The following is a 20,882-nucleotide window of genomic DNA, read 5'->3' as shown; positions in this document are numbered from 1 at the left end:
TTTCCTGGTATGTAACAGCTCATACAACTGAGAATTTGTTCATATGATTCAGGAAAAGATGTTGCCTGTTCTTGGAAGGCAAGGATGGAAAATTTCAGTTTGGAGTTCTTAAAAATTATGATCAAATAAAATAAAAAAGATGCTAGAAACTGATCTAGAAATCACTCTTAATTACAGAATACTTACTTGATTTAAGAATAGCAAATTTTTCTGCATATACTATAAATTCCTGGTGGAATAAAGTAGTAACATTTTTCACAGAAGTGAAAATTGATAGATGTTTATTTCAAGCAAAGGAGATCAAATGCTACCCACACCATAATTAAACAGAACTTGTAATTATGTGTTCTGCAACACAGCTCACTTATCACCCAGGATCTTCCATAACTGCATGTTGCTATATACAAATGGTAAACTCAAGACTTGACACCTCAGACCTGATTTGCAGGTGAGGATTTCTCGTTTACCTGGCAATCTGTCACAGCCAGAACAGGCTTCTGAATTTGCACGTGATAGAAAGTACTGATTTTGTGATGAAAGATTTCAGTCCTGGTTTTGTAAAGTAGTCCCCAGAGCTCCCAAGCTGAGAGCAAAATTTATTCTGAGTTTGATCTGGGATGAATTTCTAATCACATTAGCTATAAAGGCAGCCTTTTAATTTCACGGTCCCTGGGAAAATGAAACTTGGGTAAGCTGAAAACATTATGAAAAAACTTCTGCATAAACATCTGATACTGTAAGTCTTGGACTACCTACACTGAGGTGATGGAGCTGTAATTACATTTCTTTCTTGAGATGTGCTTCCAAATTTTGGATGTTTATAATTGAGTTATAGCCTATATGCCGGGTTTTGCTGAATACAGTTGTAAATACCAATCTTATTTGCACAGCAAGACAGCATGTTTGGAAAGGCCTTAAGTTCCACTATTCTCATATATCTGTGGTATGAGGTTGATTATGGTACCTGCACTCTCTTATAAAGTGCTCCTGAATGTTGCATGATGTTCTATGTAGTGTTCTCTGCAGCATAAATGTTAGCACTGACTAAACAAGCCCATGACTGTAGCCAGTGGGATGTTTGAAACTGCTCTCATGGGAAGCATTTGGAAAGTACTGGCATTCTTGAGAGTGAACTAGGTGAGTGTTTTGGGTGATCTCAGGCTTTCAGGGTGAGAATTTATCAAATGAATCTGCTGTGCAGAGTGAAAAAAGCACAAAGGTGCTTCTGCAGGAGGAAGGGCTTTAAGCAAAGCTCCAGATTTCAACATGATGTCAGGATTGCTGAAAACGTATAAACCTGTGAGAGCAGTTTGTTGCACAACCCTGGCAGCCAGCTCCAGAGAGGGTTTGGACCAGTGACTCAGTAGTCTGCTGTCCTGTGTTTGAAAACAGCACCTCTCTTCTGACATTGTTTTGGCAAGTGGGGAAGAAAATCTTTCATTATTGCATTTCAGGGGTAGGGCAAGATACTAGTAGAGACCACAACTTGGTAATTTCACCTTAATATTCAGTAGTTGCTCAGAAGCAATCTAGGTAGACCTATGGCTTGAAGTGTAGGTGGGAACTAGTTTATATGGGGCTGTCATTAGGCTGTCAAAGCCAACATTGATATAGTAAACCCAATACAGTAAGAGACTTCATGAAAAGTGTAGTGCAAAAAAAGTTTACTTAAGAGTATCAAAACAGAATTACAATGATAAACTCTTTCCAGATAAACCATTTTGTCTTTTTTGCCCAGGTATTTTTTTCCCCTTAGAGAACAAGCACGGTACTGGCTAGAGGGAAAAGAGCCTTGCATTAAGTTAGTGGAGGTGTTTGGTACAGAGGGCAGGGAAGCACACTCAAGCATGGCTGCAGATTGCTCCTGGTACACCTGCCATGACATGTCCCAGCAAAATGGGGAATAACTCTGTTTTCACAGAGCACTTACAGCCTTGTAGACTCAGAATCTTGTGGAAAACAAGAATACCAAGTGTTGAACTAGAATGGGAAAGGCAAAGAGCCTTTGATGGTGGTCAGAGAACCTAACTCCTGCCTAATGAAGCCCTCATGAAGAAACTTTCATAAAGGCAGAGACCCGAAACCCTGGCCACTGCCAGGAGAAACACAGGATTTCAGTCTCACCTTGTCGGGCAATTACTCACTTTCTGTTTATCTGTCCTTAGTGTTTTGGTCCATTGGGAATTACCTGCTGTATGAACATGCTTGAACAGGCCACTTAATCTGTCTTAGGTGGATCAATGTAGATCGTCTCCAGTTAAACTGTTTGAGTGCAGAACCTCAGGCAGTAGCAAGTAGCAAGTAGTATGAAGTAAGAGTAACAGATTTTAGAGTGGAAGTTGGTACTAGGGATACGACATCCGTACTGTGAATTTAAGGATTTTTAATGCTTTAGACAACAGAATTCATATGGCAAAACACTTTTGTTATTCCAGTATACTATTTGAGAATTCAAAGCCTGAAAGCCCACATCAGTAGAAATGCAACTCTTGGCCTCAGTTCAATATATTTCTGTTTGCCCCAATATTGTAGTAGATCAGATTCATACATATCAGAAACAGAAGACATCTCCTTGGTTGACTTTATATTAATTCTCTCTACATTTTCTCTCAAAATGATGTCCCATCAGACTAAATTTCTTTGCAAGAAAGTCCTTTGATTTTTTTTTACTCATCTAGTTAATTATTAAATTAAACCCAGAAGAATATTTACCTATGCTCTCAACAAATTTCTGTCAGTAGAAATTGGAATTTAATGAGTAAAAATGCCTTCAAATCCATCCAGTTTCTTACCAATAGAGTGGAATTCAGAAAACAATTTGTAAATAGATCAATGTTTCCCCAGCCAGCAGGGGAGGGGAAAGCTACATGGAATAACAACAACCATTAGGTGAAGAAAGCAACACACTATATTAAACTGAAGTCTTCTTGGTTTTATTGGCTCATAGAGAAAATTCCCTAATATTATTTCTCTGTAGTACTGCAAGAGAAATAATATATTTGAACATTAAGGATATCCTTTGAAATGAACTTGACTTGTCACAAGTTTATATAAAGGCATTTCTCAACCATTATATCTATATTTACTTATTCAGTACTGTATTTAAATTCTATTTAAATTACTTTCAACATAGTGCTTTGTTAAATTGATCACTTAAATTGATCCATAAGTAGCAGATGAACCAATTCTGAAAATTTGACCTCAAATACCATACAAGCAAAGATCCTCTGTGTTTTGGAAAAAGTTGAACTTGTACTTCTACTAATATTATGGTTGTCCCTTTCTGTTCTGAGAAAGAATAACACCCAGCATCTGGTGCAGAAGAGACTTTCCTGTCAGCTGATCTGAACCATGGCTCTTGTAAACATTCCAGGATCCTAATCCTGAGGAAGTCCCACCCCTGTCAATTAATGTTAAAATTCACCTGAGCAAGAGGTTTCATTTCTCATTTTTCCTGATTCATTAACAGAGCAACTGTCAGAGTACAAGTGTATTAGTTATTCAATGGGGAAACAGAAAATAATGGGACACTTACGGCTGGTGCATAGTTTTGAATCTGCTCAGCTCATAATCTAATGCATTCTGAAAAGAGAGAAAACAGGTTTTATATCTTAAATGATCATTTTAATCAAGAGCAATCCATGAAGTGAAATAAATGATATTTTATAAAGTGAATGAAAAAACAGTTTTTAGTTTTGTAGCTACATGCTTGTCTCATCTTGGTTAATGCTTAACTTTTTGCTATTGGCCTGTTGTAACATTTCTAGAAAGCTGGTAGCACACACTACGTTGTTAAACTGGAATTTTACCGGGCATGTGGTGGATTAAATTAGGCTGGTTAATGAATCATTCAAGAAGTGGTAAGCAAACCATTTAATGTGGTCTCTTCACCACAGAATTTCTTTGGGTTTTTTTTACTCAAATCAGCAGATAAGTATAACAATGGCTGAGTGGAAGATACTTTAACAATGGCTGGGATATTATTTAACCTCATGTTTGGTCTGTTTTGGTTCTAAAGTTCTGCATGACTTCTCAACCCATGAAAAGCTGGTGATAAAAAAGAAATAGAATTTGTAGTGTTCTACCTTGGCACATAAAGTGCCCATTCTAGTGCTGAACAAGCTAATTCAGGTACTGGAAACAGTTTCACCAAATGATTTCAATGGTTTGTGTAGTTCTATATACCTTTCACCTCAATGTGAATGAGGAGTTCATGCACTGCTTTTGATGTTCAAGCTAGTGTGCAGCTTGCAGTCAAACTTCTTAAGTCAGAGTTTTAAGTTAGTCTAAATTAAACCCTTTTTTAACTATGGATTTTTCTTTAGTGCAAAATTTCCAGTAAAGTCTTAGGATTGTACCAAGATGTGGGATTACGTGTTTTCAGTCCAGAAACCTTCTAATGCTAAAATTCCCCCTTTTTCAGTTTAGATTTCAGCAGAGGATAGGTCAGGCTGAAAATACGTCCATTTAATAGATGCAATTCTAACCATCCATCTGTTTCTGTGTTGGGAAGAGCAAATTAGTTTGTGTATTTTTTGACACTTCCTAGGCAGACCTACAGTGGATGTGAAATCTCTGAAATAGATACTTTCCAGTGAACTCAGTGATATTGAGTTCACTGTAATATGACTGATGTTTGCCCAGATCTATCTGTTTTTTCTGAATAATGCCCCAGCCATCAGTCCCAAACCATTTTGCCTTTTCTCTCACCATCTCATCAGCATGATAGATGAGTTTGTATCAGGCATACAAATGGAGACACTAATAATAAGTGTATGAGAGAAGATCAAGTGGAGAACATACACATTCTCAGAGAAAACATATTTCCTCAGTCTATATTTAAATTCTAGTGAATCTCTGCATTTCTCTGACATATTTGTTGTGAAAATATGCCATTTCAGACAGTAGAGAACCCCCTACATTTAATACTTAGCCTGTAATTATACTGTAACAGAAAGCAGCTGCATATCTATATGTAGTGTGTATGGTAATTAGCAGATGATCCAGCAGATCTGAAATCACCAAATTCCTGAGGAAATTTAAACTGTATTGAGCTGTGTGATTGCCATACAGGCCCATCTGGGCTCGTTTGGGCTTCATCAGCTGTAGTGATGACTCACCAAATTGCCGCTGCATATCAATGACCAGCCGGAATAGGGCCATTTCCTCACCACCTCTTGTACTTTTTCAGTAAGAGGTGGAGGCAGCTATGCTTTTTGTTGTAAAGGTTTGATTCTTGTTCACTCCCTTTTCTTTGCAAAACAGAGCATTTAAACCTTTACTTTGTGTGTCTGAAGATTGCCGGGGTATAATGGCTTGGTGATTTCAGAGAAATATCTTGTGTAACTTTCAGTCCTTCCAAGATGCTGTTTGCGAATGTGCTGCCTAAGCCCAGCCGCCTTTCCACACAGGCAAGTGCTGTGTGTATGGTCACATGGAGCCGTTTTTAAACTTGCAATGGAGCTTGGTAGAGAACGAAGCTATGGATCTAAGCAATTCCTTTACTGGGGAATTTTTTTATTGAGAGTTTTAACTTTTTTCTCCCCCTCCTCCGGGACAGTCTTTAATGATGGGATTATGCTATGTGGTTCTCTGAGGTTTGAGATGATGGATCTCTGGGTCCAGCTGAAAGCTTTTTATTTTTTCCTTTAGTAAAATGCACTATTGATTGAAGGTAAGAGCTGCTGCTGCTCTGCAGCAGCAGAATTCTGGTCCTAGGAAAGGGTCCAAAAATATCTTGCAAACTCAACAGTTTTGAAATTACATGGTAGGTTCTGTAGGAAGATGACTAATGCTTCCAGATTTTAATTAACCACTGCTTCTGTTGTTGGTTATGATATACGTTGTTAGTGATTCATATTGGCATGAATGGAATAAGTTGCAAATGAATATGTGTGATAAAGAAGAAGTTAAAGCAGTCTCTTTCCTGGAGGAATTTGAGTTGCCAAATATACAATGAGGAACTAAAGGGACAGAGTGTTCTTTAGTTTCATTTTCCTCCCTTTTTTCTGTTTTCTGTGTTTTGGTTTTTATGTTTATGGTTTCATATTAGAGCACAATTTAGAAAGCATATAAAAAAAATCTGTTCTCTTCTAGCCTGCTGTTGATTTCCTCATTTCTGCTGGCTGCTTCATTCACCCAACATCAATTTTCTCAGTAACTCACTTAGCTCAGTAGCTCAGAGTAACCAAAATTCCTAGCTTGCAGATCGAGCCAACCAGCTTTGTTCTGCAGACAGCATCCTGGAGCGAGAGAAATGCTGTAGTAGTGCAAATGTTTGAGGTGTGTCTTTTGCTCCTTTACTTGCAGAAGCATATCTTGGACCTGAGCCTTTCCTGCTGTAGCTGCTTGCCACCATGGGTGCTGGCAAGGAGACGCCTTGCATCAAAAGCAAAGAGAAGGTACAACCTGTGACGATCTGGAGCTGCAGACCCATAAATGGGTTTTGTGTATTTTCGTCTGGCTCGTGTGCATGGACTGTGCAGTACATGCAGAGTGATCTGGCATGTCTGAGGTGCTCTGCTTCAGTGCATGCGCTTGCAAGAGAGCAGTGTGTGTGCGGGTGGCTTACGTGCCTTGGCTGGGTGGGATTTAGGGCATTTTGCAGTCCTGGGGATGCCTGATAGGCAGATAAGAGATAGCGAGTGTTGGTAGGAAGGTAAAAGGAATGGGGTAAAACGTTGCAACACAATACACAGCATATAGACCCCATCATCTGCCCCAGGCATAACACTTCTCTAAGGAAGGCTCTTAAGTCATGAACATTGCTGTCAGCAGTCATGGGACTTGATGTGTTTTGGATTCTGTGTTTGCTTTGGAGTTTTTTTGTCATGCTTTTACAGTTGCTGAGATCGTGCAGATGGATGGTTTCAGTGGAGTTGTTGCCTCAAAAAAGTTTTTGGATGTCTTTGGAGAAGGTTGTTGATAGAGTTGATTGCATGATGCAGTGTTTTGAAATTCATTGAAATACATCTTTCCTCTTCCTTCCTTTCCAGCCCTTTCTGGTAGGAAGGCACTTGTGTAAGATGGTTACAGCTGCAGGTGCAAAGAATACCTTGAACAATCCAGGAGAGCTGTGAAGGATCAGTAGGAGCTTGAAGATGTCAGATTTTGATGTGAATGAGGGTGAGGGGATTCCTTTGACATTATGATAGACAAACATACTGTGTTGCTAGATAAACTGTCAATATCTGGGCAGTACAGCTGCATGTAAGGTGACAGTCTTGTCATTACCTTACAAAAATTCAGAGCTACATTCTGTAATGTTGCCAGTCTGAGCATGGACAGCTTTGGAAGTGTTTGTTGCTTTTTGTGTGTGTATGCATATATTTGAATGTAATAATGTATACTGAATTTGACTTCCTCCTAATTTTCTTCAATAATTTTTCTTTGGGGGGAGGGATTAAAGACAGATTTGCTTGACAAAAAGCAATTTCATTTTGCTGTGATAAAGTAAATACATAATATAGAAGTTCTGTGTTCAGTATGACCAAGTTTGTGTTAAGACTAGTTAATGAAAACTGTTTTCAAGAAAAACACCTGGAAGGAGCTCCTTGATTAGGAGGAATGTACAACTGCATTTTTTACTTCTGAGAGACAGAGGTTTAGTGTATAAACAACAGCTATCTAAATTTAGGCAGTCAATGTAAGTAAAAATCTGAAAAATCATAAAATTTTAATAAGCCATATTAATGATATCCCTTATTAACTGGCATGGCAGCCTATCTGTAATTACTTTGGCATTTCTTAGTAAAAGTGTCCTTATGGAATATGAAAATATCTCTGGGAAATAAAAGTAAGATTTCAGTGCTGGCCTCTAGAGACACAACCTGAGCTATAGACTTTTGCCAGGTTATCTGGGAAAACCGGCCAGTGTCTCAGACTGAGTAAATAACGGAATAAATGCATAGAGGAAATTTTTATTTTTTTCTTAAATAAAGGAGATCTATGTCCCAAGGAGGTGGGGGAGAAGTGGAGAGAATGTAAATAAAATGTGAGATACTTAAAGGTTAGTTCAGAAAGAATGACACAATAGAGAGCTGCTTCTATTGTGAACGAAGAATTACTGTTTTTAAGGGAATTGTCCATTTTAAAGTGTGTAAAACTGACATCTAGTGGCAGCAATAGCACTTTGTGTGCAAAGTGGCCTTATAGTGAGACCAGTTTGCATAGCAGATGAATGGATTTTAACTGTATTACATACTAAAATTGCAATTCTCTGTGCTTTATCTTGGTGTTACAGAGCACTTCCAACTAAATCTTGCTTATTTTAGTAATGTCTCACTTATATAATGCCAGGTTGTGGGTCACCTTTCTGAATGCACAGCCTCATGCTAGAGAACTGATGAACAGTTTCATTAGAGGAGAAAAGGTTGAAAGGGGCATGAGGCTTAAAAAGAAGGTGAGGGTAAGAGTTACAGAATTTCATCAAGGTCAGCTGGGAAACTGCTTGGCAGCTACCAATTTTTGACCTCTTATGAACAAACAGGGGAAGTCTGGCCTCAGAGCTGTGATGTGTTTCTCAGGTGTGGCATTACTCACAAGTGTAAGCTCCTCTGGGAGGGGAAACAGGACTTTATGACCAAAACTGAGATCTCACATGAATTCAGGCAAGATATGTAGGCTATGAATTGATAAAGCATATAGACATGTGATTAAATCATTCCCATGTTCGTTTGCTGAATCATGGTTAATATATTCATTTCTCATTCATATTTTTATTCAAAGGGCATTAAAAAAATATTTTTCTGTTTTGTGTAGCTTGTGTTGCTCGTGTCTTTGAAGAAAAAATCCCTTGCTAAAACTCTGCAGGATGCCTACCCCACTGAGGCTTTAATTTATCTTTGCCTCCAGTGCCATTATATACATAATGTATAAATTACTAATAACAAGCAAAGATATGCAAAAATGAAGTATCGATTATTTTAAAAACTATTTTTAAAAACATGGCTTAGGGGCACCTATAGTCATATACCTATAGTCAAAGGGTGCAATTTAAAATGAACATAGAAAAATATAAAAGCATTATTCAAATCTATCTTCCAGATAATAAGATGAAAGATGTCACCAATAGAAGACTGGGTGAAGACAAAGGCAAATCTGGAGGAAGAAGGGAAGTGAGTGTGCTTCAGTGAAAACGTAATTAGAAGTGTGGGGAAAAAAAATCATAGATTATTTTTTCTGGGTTAGCAGTTTGTGGCAAGAATTGCCAAATAATATTGGTCAATTTTGGATTGTAAGTGTTTCTTTTACAGTCTTCTCAGTTTATAATAACTGTTGCAAATATCTCAGAGATAAAAAATGTTGGTAGCATAATTCTAATGAAACATAACTCTGTGCAGTTTCAAGGCTGTGGTGAATCATATGCTGCCTCTATCATTCCATCTCTGTTACTTTCAAAACATGGTGAATCATATTTGTTGAATACAAATGTTGACATTCTGCAATGAGACTCAAGTCACAGTTATAGAAGTGGTATAAGAAACAGCAGCTGTCATTTCAGATAGGCAAGCCTGCTGCTTTAGTGGGAAAGCAGAGCCGAGCAGCAATCCTGTTTGCTTCAGAGCTGCTCTCTAAGGACAAGATTAGTTGTTAACAGTTGTGCCAGCCAGAGCTGGGAGATGGAATCTTATCTGTCCTGAACCTGGTAATCCACTGCAGGTGCTTAACAATTGTAACATGCGTTTGACCTTTGGGGTCTGAGTGGGAGTGGTTGCAATGACGTGAGGCCAATTGCTATGTGCAGAGTCGCTCTGACTTTGTCTGCACTCCCTGGGGCTTCTCCTTACCTCTTGGACACTGATGCCTTTCCAAAACTGTGGAAGCATAAGTCATGCTAGTCACCAGAATTGTTAATATACATGAGATCTCTAAGATTACAGAGCAGCTGTCTCTGCACTTGGTTTATATAAACCCTTGCACAGTACAAACGGAGTTGTATTGGTAGCAAGGGAATGTATTCAGGACATGCTTGTTGTAAATAGGACTGCTGGGGTTGGGTTTCTTGGTCCACAGTGGATTTGTCATCCATGATGGAATGCTGCTGTTATTTTGTCCTCAGGCATGCTTTTAGTTAAAAAACTGTCAGTCTAATATTGTGTTACCAAGAGCTGTGTTCAGCATGTAATGGGAGTTTGAGATCTAGATGTTTCCCTTGCTGGAAGGAACAGTAGATTACTTCACATTCCTTAGGGCAGCTGGAAATACTTTATTACATTGATGGAGATCTGTCTGTAGTATTGCTGCTCTAACATTTCAAATCAAAACCAAAGGGTTTTTGGAATTATTTGATAAGGTTTAATATGCGTTGAGCTGTATGGTTCTGAGGAATCTGTACTGCCTCACCTACCACTTTTTTTAGCTGTTGAGATGTTAGAAACCTGTTTTTTCCTTGACTGAAAGATGTTTTCTTTCAATAGTAGCTCAGTGAACCCCTGTGGTTAGCATTGTTCTGAGGAAGCTGCCTATTGCAATAGTACCATCTTACATTAAGAGCTCAGTGAAACATTAAACTAGTTGACCCTTTATTCTTATATGTGCTATGAGTGGGTTCACCTATGATTTATTTGTTTATGACCTAGGGTTTCCAACCTGTTGTATACCCCAGGAGCTGTTTGCTTATACTTGACTGTCCAAGACTTTTTGAACCTGTCTTATTCAATCTCACATGTGGAATGAATGGTCTTCTCCTTGAGAACTGGCTGCAGAAATAGCTTTGTTCTAAGACAGACAGTAAGGTTTGATTTGTAAAATAAATCAGTTTATATAGTGCATACAATGGGAAAGTTCATGTTATTTTTCCTGGAACATGATGTCCCCATTAGTGTTAGGCTGACCTGATGGAGAGATGAGAGATTTCCAAGGTTCTTTCAAAAATATACTTTCTTCCTCACTGAGAGTGTAATGTTCTGTGGGCCAAGCTCTGTCTGTATTTGCATGTCCTTACTGAAAGGACATTTACTGGAACACAGAAAATAAAACCACTTCCCATATCTTTGTAGTAATGCACCACTATATGCTTAAGCAAATTGAGTTTCAGTGTTTGAAAGAGGAAGGAAGTCACCACATATAGAAATAACTGTGACCACCAGAAATTCAGCCTCAGCAAAAAGCAGCAGAGCCTCTGCTGATGTAGGCTGCAAGATTAGTAAGACTGATTTGTTTTTGTGAGAAAAGAGAATTCAAAAGAGCCAGCTGAAATTCTTCTAGCAGAACCATTTATCTCTAAAAATGCTTCATCAATGAAAACAAATTGTTTTTCAGGGCTTCTTTCACTTCATTGATGATTAAGAATCTATAAAAACTTGGTAAAGTTGAATCAATTCATTTTCATGTTTTTTAATATAAGGTAAAAGACCCAAATGAGGCATGTAAGCATTACTGCATTAGTGGTTCCAAAGCACTTTATTTTTACTTTTATGTGAGGTTTGCAACTATTCCTTCTGAATCAGAGCAAAGGGAAATATTGTAGTGTCAAAAGTTCCATTTTTTGGCCACATCTAAGATTTTAGGCCTGGAAAATGTTTCCAGTCTGTAGTCAAAATGCCAAGAAACAGGACATGCTGCAGAAATGTCCTCAGTACAGAGGAGTCCTGCTGGAAGCAGACCTGGTGCTTTAAGAACTGACCTTTCTTCAGGACTCAGCCCAAGGTGTGAGTGCAATATGCTGTTGACCCAGCTTAGTAATGACATAAAGCAGAATTGACACTGCCAGCTTCTGTTAATAATCTTGCCTTTGTCAGGGCTGAAACAGGTCTGAGGCCAGCTGCTGCTTCCAGCTACCTGATCCTGTTCCAGTAACTGCATGCAGGTGATTTGAGTCAAGTGGTGCCCTTCTGTGTCTAGCTTATGCTGTGAAAACAAAGACTGTCCCTTGGCTGTGTGATTATGTGCAGTTTCTTTCTAGCTCCTCTTTCCTATTGGAATAATCTGGTTTTGCTATTTGGTATTTCCTTAAGTGAGCAGACATCTCTGCAGGTATAAAAAAGTCCCTTCAGTTAATCTAATTTGCTTACTAAGGGAATGGGAGGAGGCAAGAGCTAAAATGGTTGTGGTGGTGGTGTTTTAGTACTTGAATATTGAATTAGTAGGAAGAGTAATGTCTGTGAACAATGGCTGAGGCTGAGTCAGTGCAAGATGCTCTGTGCATTGCACTGAAATACAAAACTCAGTTTTCTGGGTACTAATTGTTTCCATCCTGCCCTCATGAGGGACACTGAAAATGACAACAGGAAATAGCATATCAGGAATCAATTCTCAGGTCACTGGTAGCTGAGACTGGCAAGGACTCTTCTTTCTTCGGGGAAGGGAAGTTATCATCTTAGTGAACTGCAGTTATACAAGCCAAATAACTAAATACAGGTGCTCCCCAGGTGCGTCAGGCTGTTGGGAGCAGTGGGATCAATCTTTGAGAATCCCAGAAAGTGGGTGACATTGGACCTTCAGCTCTCCCCTGCTGGCCAAGGGCCTGGGAACTGTGCAGATGTGCTCCCTGCTGACACTGCCTGCAGAATCAGCTGCCTTCTGCTTTCCTGCATCTAGACAAAAACAATTAGAACAAGAAGTGCTGGGAAATAGCTGAGCCTGAAAAAGCTGTAGAGAAGGGGTATGAGAATCATCTCACCTCTCAGAGCAAATACTATGGCAGAAGCTGTCAGCAGCAGTTAAGCTGTAACAGCAGTCTTAAAATCAAAACCTATATATTCTTGAAAGATTAAGCAAGAACATCTGCATAATTGTAAGCACCTTACATTTCATCAAGGGAACTAGAAGTAGCAAATCTTAATTATAAGAACAAATACTCTTGCTGAATCAGGAAACCAAATGTGACTTAGTACATGCCTGTCTACCCTAAACACTTTGATGGCTGGCTGTCTTCTCTTTAGAAATAAGCCACCTCATAAGCTCCTTGTGCATCTACATTGAAGAAACAATTTCAAATGCCCACACAGAAATGTGCTGAGCTACTTGACTTTGAAAGTTCTCCCTGCATAGTGGAATAGATTTGCTGTCCCTCCTTTGATACTGGTTTAGGGTTTTGAGGTAGGGCTTTAGTTCCACTGTTTAGATTTTAATAATCTCAGTGGTTATATCTATCCTATATAGGTACTCTTTAATTCACATAGTCACAAATATGTTGTGTATCTGTATCTGTAGGCATCTTGAAAATGAGCACTTGATTTGCTTGATTCATATTACCTCAACCACAGCAAGCAACGTTATTAATAGTGAGTAATCACGGACTCCATCAGCAAGATCATGACTGCTGCATTTCAATGGCTGAAATAACTTTGTGAAAAGATAGACCTGAAGGTGCTGGCTGGCAGTCTTTACAAGTAGGACAAAATACTGTAATAGTGGTAATTTAGGTAAGCAGCAGAGGTATCAAGGTTGAGCACAATTAAGACCTCTTACTGTGAAGCACACATGCTAGGTCTGAGCTGCTGCAAGAACTCAGCCTTCACAACTGTTATGTGTTGAAAAGACCATCTGCCAGCAGTGCATGCAACATGTGGCCCTGGCTGAAACAGAAGAAACTATTTCTGCCCCTGGAGAAAAACAGCTACACGTGCCTATGTCTGTAAATGTCTTTACTCAAAGCATGAGCAAAATCTTTGTTGGGTCACAGCATGGTGAATGTGGATGAGGACTTCTAAGGTGGGAAGGAAGATAGGTATAGCACAGAGTGGTGACATGTCTCCTGGTCTGTGATAGAGAGCAGGGTGCTGCTTAGTGGTTTATGGCCGGGACAGCCCCAAATTTTGAGAGCCACATCTTGAAGGGGCAAAGCCAAAAGCTTGTACAGTATTAGTCAATGCTACCAGTGACACAAAGAGCTTTACGAACTTTCTCAGTATGTACTCGGTTACAAAGTGGTTAAGGATATTTGATTTAAACATCTGCTTTGTTTTTCTCAGTTTGGGAATTTGAAAGACAGCCTGTAGACAGAGCATTCCCTCCCCCATACCCCAATATCCTGTCGTTCTCGGATGCCATTAAATTTGTTAGTGTGCTTAAGTGGTTTAATTAAAGTCTTTTCTGGTTTAATGCAATCAACAATGTCTTCTGTCAGTGCAACATGTCTGGTCCTAATGATGCTTCTGGGTGATAGATGTTGTGGGGATAGCTATCAAGGTGGAGAGTAACTTAATTTGAGAGGTTTGATTTCCTTTTACTTTAGCTGTCAAGACCTGAACAGATAGCATCAGTTAGAAAGAAGCAAAGGAAAAAGTGCTTTGAAAGTTTTTTACCTCCTTTGTTCTTATATGGAAATTTAAGGGTATAATGACCTATTTGTTAGGTGATGTATATCTATCTAATAGATGTTAAACTGTTAGACAATTTCAACAGGAAAAAAGACATCTAGTTTTGGATACAGGACTCATCATATTAGGTTGAAGTTATGGTGTTCATGTGCGTATATATTGCTTTACAGAGTATCAGTATGTAAGTGATACAGTATTTGTGTTTTTTATACTTCTATATTGCTGCTTGGTCTTTACACATGAACATTTATTTATTTGGATTTCATGCTAGATCTGCATATTTAATCAAGGTCCTGGGGTACCCAGCATGTGCATCTTTCCCTTCCCCCTCAGCGTGATGAATCTTCATAAATGAAAATATTGGTCTTTTTCTCTTTGACACTTCAAGTTAGCCAGTGAAGTCTGTCTATGTCTGAAGTTCTCAAACCTTTTAAGTATTCTGATTTTATAATCCTGCTCTTAGTACATTCAGCATTGATTTTATAGCATTAGATACTGTTCAGGAATGCAAGTGAAACAGACTTCCTTTTGGCTCATTCTAGAAGTGGCCCAAGTTAACTGTGAGCAAGGCAATTAGTGTGGGTTATAAGAATGATGCCAAATGTCATGGCAATGACTCTTCCACTATATATAAACATACATGAATCTACTTTAGAGAGGACTTTTTCTACCCATTTGTAAAATTTAAATTACGGTAGTTAGCAAGCATGGCTCTTGAAGTGAAATAAATACCAGAATATGTATTTAAAGTGTCTAAAAATAAATATTTTGGTTTCAAGGCTTTATAAGTCAATGACCCAACATGCTGTTGACAACCAAGATTAAATGATGACAAGAAATTCCAAATTTCCCCTGACATACAGACACTGTTTCCTTTCCTGGCAGTTCATGAAATAACACTTGAATTTCAGTGTGCTGCCATTGGACCATTTTGGAGCAGTATGTCTTTAAATCTATTAGCAAGCTTGTGCAGAGTTCAGAGTGTGAGGAGAAAAGAAAAGCAGCATGTTTTCTTTGAGAAAAGTTGAGCTTTGAAAGCAACTGGAAGTTTCGGAATGTTAAAATACAAACCAGCTGAGATATATTAATGGGCAAAGAGCAAGAGAAGAGGTCAAAACCGTTCATGCAAATATCTTTTCACATAATTTCAAAAATAAGCTCATTCCAGGAAAACAATACCCATATTTGTGAACAGTTCTAATATTAGTCTGTCATGATAATGGTATCTGAAAGCCAGTGATATTTATACTGGGATGAAAGCGACCAGCATGTTAACTTTAAATTGCTCTCCTAACCTCAGTTTCCTTGTGTGTGGGAGTATTTCTTTTTAGGAAAAAGGTCACTGTTGGTTAACTTTGTCTCTCCCTTTCTCACCCTCAAGCCATTGACTGATACTGAAATTTAGCTTACAGCGAGTATTTCCATTTTTACATTTAAATGCTTTAATCAAGGTTTTAAAGAAATGTATTGTGCAGAGTGACTGTCAGTGTTGTTTACATGAAGAAGCAAACTAGTAATTGTGTGAACATTGTGCACTAATATAAAAAACATATGCTGGTCTCTAAATGATTCGATGATTTGTGAAAGTCAAGAGGCAATAATGGATGATCATATTGCATAACAGCCATCCTTACAATTGGGCAGATACGCTTGTAAAACACAAAAAGAACTCAAAAAGAGAGAACATTTGAATTTTGATATATCAATTATCAACTGCTGACAAATTGTTTGTTTATTAGAAGTTAATCCCCCACTGTTAAAAGGTTTGTGATGAGTTCAATATCAGTGTGAATCCAGCTCTTTTTAAATTGACCATGAGTAAAATAAAATAACTGTTTTGGATAAAACCAGTCAATTTTGATTACTTAAATTTCTTCATAGTTCAATAAATACTGCAAATACTATTTTTTAGCATGGCTTTCCGCATTCATTCTGGTGATTAAAGTTGCTAGCCATGACCATATTACTTCAATTATAAGATGGAACTACTTGTAGCTATTTCTGGTGCAATAAAAGTATAAAAAAAGAAAAAAATTAAACTCTCTAATAATGGAGGATGCTGATGAATTGGATGGGTGTTGTTGCTAAATCTGTATTTTACATTCACTTATTTTTCTTGGAGGGGAGAGAAGCACAGGTTTTAAACTTCAGATATGCAGGCTTAGAAAATAAAATCAATTTAGAAACTTGTCCTTATAAATGAATGAAATAACCCATAGTGGTGTGTACCTCCTACATAAATCAAAACAGAAGTATTGTATTTTTAGTCTAGAAAAGTAAAACATAAAGTAATAAAAGTAAATTTTATTTTTACTTAGTACTTTCTACTGATTTTTACGTGACTCTATTTACCCAGCCAAATAGTATACCTGCATAGTATGACCAGTATGATAGTATGATATCTTCTAGAATACTTAAATATGGAAAACCAAATTATATAATTTCTATCGCATTACCTGCCAAGTAAAAGACCCTGGCATTTTCCACTCTAATATGTTTGTGACATGATTATGTCTTCCCACTATTATCCACATGTGAGAGGGGGAATCTGTAGCTCATTTGAATGTGTGTGAGGTGCACAAGATCAGATGATGGATGTTGGGAGAGTTGTTGAACTGACTGATAACCAGGCTTTTGCAGAGTGTCTGTGACTCTGGGTACTGCTTAACATGACAAAAGTGGCTCTATTTGGCTTTAGCTGATTAAAATTAATGAATAGGGGTTACTTTGAGCTGAAGCTCAACAAAGGCAAAAATCGTATCCAAGGAACTCTTGATATTGCAGATATACTTCATGTTATGTTGTGGAAATTCAGCTATTGTCTGCCAATATCAAATGATACCAGTTTTATCTGGGCTGACCAAATGGATATTTCTCGCATTTGGAACCAATGTGGTGGTTTGTGTTGGGATGAAAAACATAGGAAAACATAAAAAACCTCCTATGACCTAATTGTTGAGTTCCTCAGTTTCATATATTTCTGAATTTATTCATGAGCACAGTCACAAAAGTCCTTCAAGACCCAACAGAAAATGTAGCTCTACCCTGTAAAAATCAAGAATACTTAATTGGACAGGGAAAAGGAAGAAAGGATAACACCATAAATAATGCATGGTACAGTTCTAAAAAACACTGAAATTTTGTCAGTAGAGGACTTTCTGTTTGGAAAGTGTATATATGACCAAATAAACCCCAGGCTTTGGGGATGATACACTTGCAGAATTTATTTGCTCTTTTTTCCTACTGCCTCTTCAAAATTCGGTGCTGTGTTTGTACGGATGTATTTCAGATACTCTGAAACCACCTGAATCAAAAACATTCAGGTAAAAGATTGAGGTTTTGAGGTTGATTTGTTTGTTTGTTCCAGTGAAGAGTCTTTTTCACTTAGTGTGATGTTGGCACATAAGACATTTCTCTAATCTGCTTTTTATATACTACAGGATGCAGACAATCTAATGCACAAATGAAGTGTTGCATTTTCCTCTTCACAGGAAAGTAGGGGTTAAGGGCAAATGCCAACATTTGCCTTGAGTAGTTCTGAGTGAGTAAAATAGGTCACCAGCTATGAATAGATAACATATGTTTGTAGTCTAATGCCTGTATTTTTTTTAACCAAAAATTTTTATGACTTGTTAGATTCGTTGTATCTCATCCTGCATTCAGATGGTTAAGCACCTTGCCTACTCATATTATGCTGATTAGATGTTCTAGATGTCTACTGGGACATTTAAGTAAGTTTGGTAGAAAATCAACTTTTTACTCTATCAGAGTCGTACCATGAGAAATCAACCCCTGCGCATTTGTAAGGTTTTAATAGTTCTCAGTCCTATGCTTTTCAAGGACTGTGTTGCAATGGATGCAGAAAATAACACCTTTTAAAAGTGTAAATTGCATTCAAGTAGCAGGGGACAAAATAGTTAAACTGTTAATTGAAAAAACCCAGCTACACAGGAACATTGGAGGAAATAAATAGAAAAGCAAAGGAACAAAATAAGTCTTCTATAGCAGGTCAAAACAATATTAATAAACAATTTAAAATATCTTTTGTAGGAATTTTGTGTCTATCTGCTTATTAATGTGAAGTCAAATGCTGCAGGTAAGAGTGCCTAGAGGAAATCAAGTACCCTACAAACAGGACCTGTGTTTCTGCATTTGACACACTAATGTGAATTTTGGATAGAATTTACTCTTCAGTATTCCAGGGGCCTAAAATACATGAAATGATTGAAATTCTTACTCTTCTAAGCACTGTTTTTGTAGGACCTCTGGGAATTCTAAATTCTTTCCAACATGCTTCTTCCTGAGCACCAGTGTGTGATGTGGTTTCCCAGCAGTCCAACCTAAACTTCAAGCCAGATTCCCTAATGGTAAGGTCTGCACTTGTGCACGAAATTGGCACTGGGAAAACTCATGAAAGATCTCTGCAACTGCATTTGTGTGTGCTTTGTTTTTATTTTTTAATGTGGGCAAATTCCATAAGTTTTTAGATATGGAAAGATTGATAAATATTTAATAGTGTTTTTTGAGCCATTCTAGGAATGGCTGGAAGCTTTTGCTCTTAGCAGTATGCTGGTTGTGCAAGACATCTGCTGATCATTTTAAATTAAAGACAATATTACATTGAAATTTAGCAGTCACTACATTAGTAGCAATCTATAGGGTTGGGTTAGTGTTCCTGTTTTGTTTGCTTTTATTTTTCCTTTCCCGTAGAATCGTCCTTATTCAGAGCAGATGTCATCCTATAAAAAACCCCAGGATGGCTTCATTTCATTAAGGGGAAACTCCCTGACACTTGGTAACTTCATGGACTTTCATTTTAGGTGCGTTAAGCTTTTTAATATAGCCATAACAGCTCAGTCAGCATCAGCAAAATGTGCTCAGGTTATTGTGGATTGTATCTAAATCTTAGGCTACAACTGTGTCTAAGTGAAAATCTACCAGCAGGACTGTCCTGGCATAATCGTCCTCATGTAACACCCCTGTGGTTGTCCTGTGGGGGTAACAGTGTACTTGTTTTGCTTTCATTCATGTCACTTTACAATTAGTAGCTTTGGAGTTGCAGTATCTCGACATGTTTTAACAAAAGGGTATTCCTTTTTTTTTTTTTTTTTGAAATGCAAGTTCCTTCAATTTTTTTCAATAATTATTTCTGGCCATCTTTCATTTCTGCACTTAGGACTCCATTTAGTTCTTTGATTGATTAAGAATAGTAGGTTGAAATGTATCTCCTTGGAAATTTATCTCATTTTGGCACTACCATCACCCACTGCCTCAAGTCAAGTGTTAATATTCGAAGCCTTTCCAGGTTCCCCCTGTTTGGAATAGAGACTTTAGTCTAAAGTCAGCTGTACTTAATGCAATCCTGTTTTTACATAAAAAGCTCATAAAGTCCTTCCTTTCTGAACTCAGTAGAAACAGACAACTTAAAACTCCAGACTCTTCCCAGCCTATTCCCAAGGAGCCTTTTCTCCCTTGCTATATTGTCTGGTTCTCACAGGATTTTCTTGTTTTCAGTGGAGTTGTATATGTATTCACCTTTCCAAACCAATGGAGCCCTAAGAGCTGTCCCTTTCTTGGAAAAACTCCTCTACAACATCAATTTTTAACCTTGTTCATGCCTTCTCATGAGAATTGCTAATATTCAGCTGGCTTTAGCCTTTACTGCAGAAAAGTTGATTTTCCCAGAAGCCTTCAGAAATCTCTCTCAGGTTAAGAGCACTATGGTGCCCCTCTTCACCTGCCTCTTTAAGGATAAAATAAAGACTGGAGAATTAGGAGTTTATTGCTTTGTATTGGAAACAGATAATGTGAAAGCAGAAGGACTAAATTCTGATTAGGCATGCTAAAGATTTCTGAAATGGTTAGCAGCTGGTATTTAACAATGGGGGAGTGATTATAGTTTCTGGCTCGATTTTTTTAAACATTACTAATGATTTTGGACATTAGTGTTGTGAAGCAACTTACATGCATTGTAAAATACCCTGATCTTTCATGAAGGAAAGAGTACTGAAGCAACCAAAATGAAGATTCTTCTAATCACAAATTCTCAAAAGAAGGGGTGCACTTTTGTAACTGGGATAGTTGAACAAAACAGAAAGAGGAGGAAATTAAAAATTGCAAAACTCTGGACTTCTATTTTTCAGTTAAGGGCTTACAAAGTCCACATTAGAAACTATGACACAATGGCTTAATTTCCACAACTTCTCACATTCTTCTTCATGTTCCCTGAACTTGAAAGGTACACAAAACTTAACATTTAAAATTATCAGTAAACTTTAAGAACAAAGAATTCTGCATCAAAATATATTCCTTTAATCCATATTTAATGTAATTATGACTAACATGACATTTAGAATTTGATTGAATTGTTGTGTGCTGGAGCTTAAAGACTGGAAAGCAGACAAGCACTTCGTATCCTTTGCAGCTACTGCATAAAACACAAAAAAATTATGTTCAAATAATTTCTGGAAGCAGCATTTGGAATATGAATAGAAATGCTCTTCTGTCACAGAAAATAAAATAACGGGCCACTCCTGCAATAAATACTTTTGCAGTGGCTCAGGATTTTTTACTGCAGGATTCCATTGCTAGTTTATAACATTAGACAATTTTATTAAA

General features: G+C 37.7%; 2 protein-coding genes across 10 annotated transcripts in view; one reads left to right on the top strand and one right to left on the bottom strand.

The window, feature by feature from the left end:
* DNTT (DNA nucleotidylexotransferase) overlaps positions 1 to 20,882 on the top strand; it is a 162,339-nt gene that overhangs the window by 15,518 nt on the left and 125,939 nt on the right. The window contains exon 1 of one of the 2 annotated variants that reach the window (XM_032117163.1): positions 5,888 to 6,401. The exons of the other annotated variant lie outside the window; for it this stretch is intronic. The gene's annotated coding sequence lies outside the window, so the exon portion shown is untranslated. Of the gene's footprint in view, positions 1 to 5,887; positions 6,402 to 20,882 lie in introns of those variants that run through there. 2 annotated transcript variants of the gene reach the window in all.
* The window catches only part of BLNK (B cell linker), a 94,972-nt gene that overhangs the window by 60,149 nt on the left and 13,941 nt on the right, over positions 1 to 20,882 (bottom strand). For all 8 annotated transcript variants that reach the window (XR_004241660.1, XM_032117151.1, XM_032117153.1 and 5 more), the window contains exon 3: positions 3,536 to 3,582. Coding sequence is in view for 7 of the 8 variants with exons in the window: in XM_032117151.1 (XP_031973042.1) it covers positions 3,536 to 3,582 (47 nt within the window). In the remaining variant the exon portion in view is untranslated. The remainder of the gene's footprint in view (positions 1 to 3,535; positions 3,583 to 20,882) is intronic.

The sequence above is a fragment of the Corvus moneduloides genome, chromosome 8, assembly GCF_009650955.1.
Source record: "Corvus moneduloides isolate bCorMon1 chromosome 8, bCorMon1.pri, whole genome shotgun sequence".
In the NCBI taxonomy this organism is placed as follows: domain Eukaryota; kingdom Metazoa; phylum Chordata; class Aves; order Passeriformes; family Corvidae; genus Corvus; species Corvus moneduloides.
The sequence above is the reverse complement of the archived record's forward strand: the minus strand, read 5'-3'. Positions and strand labels throughout refer to the sequence as shown.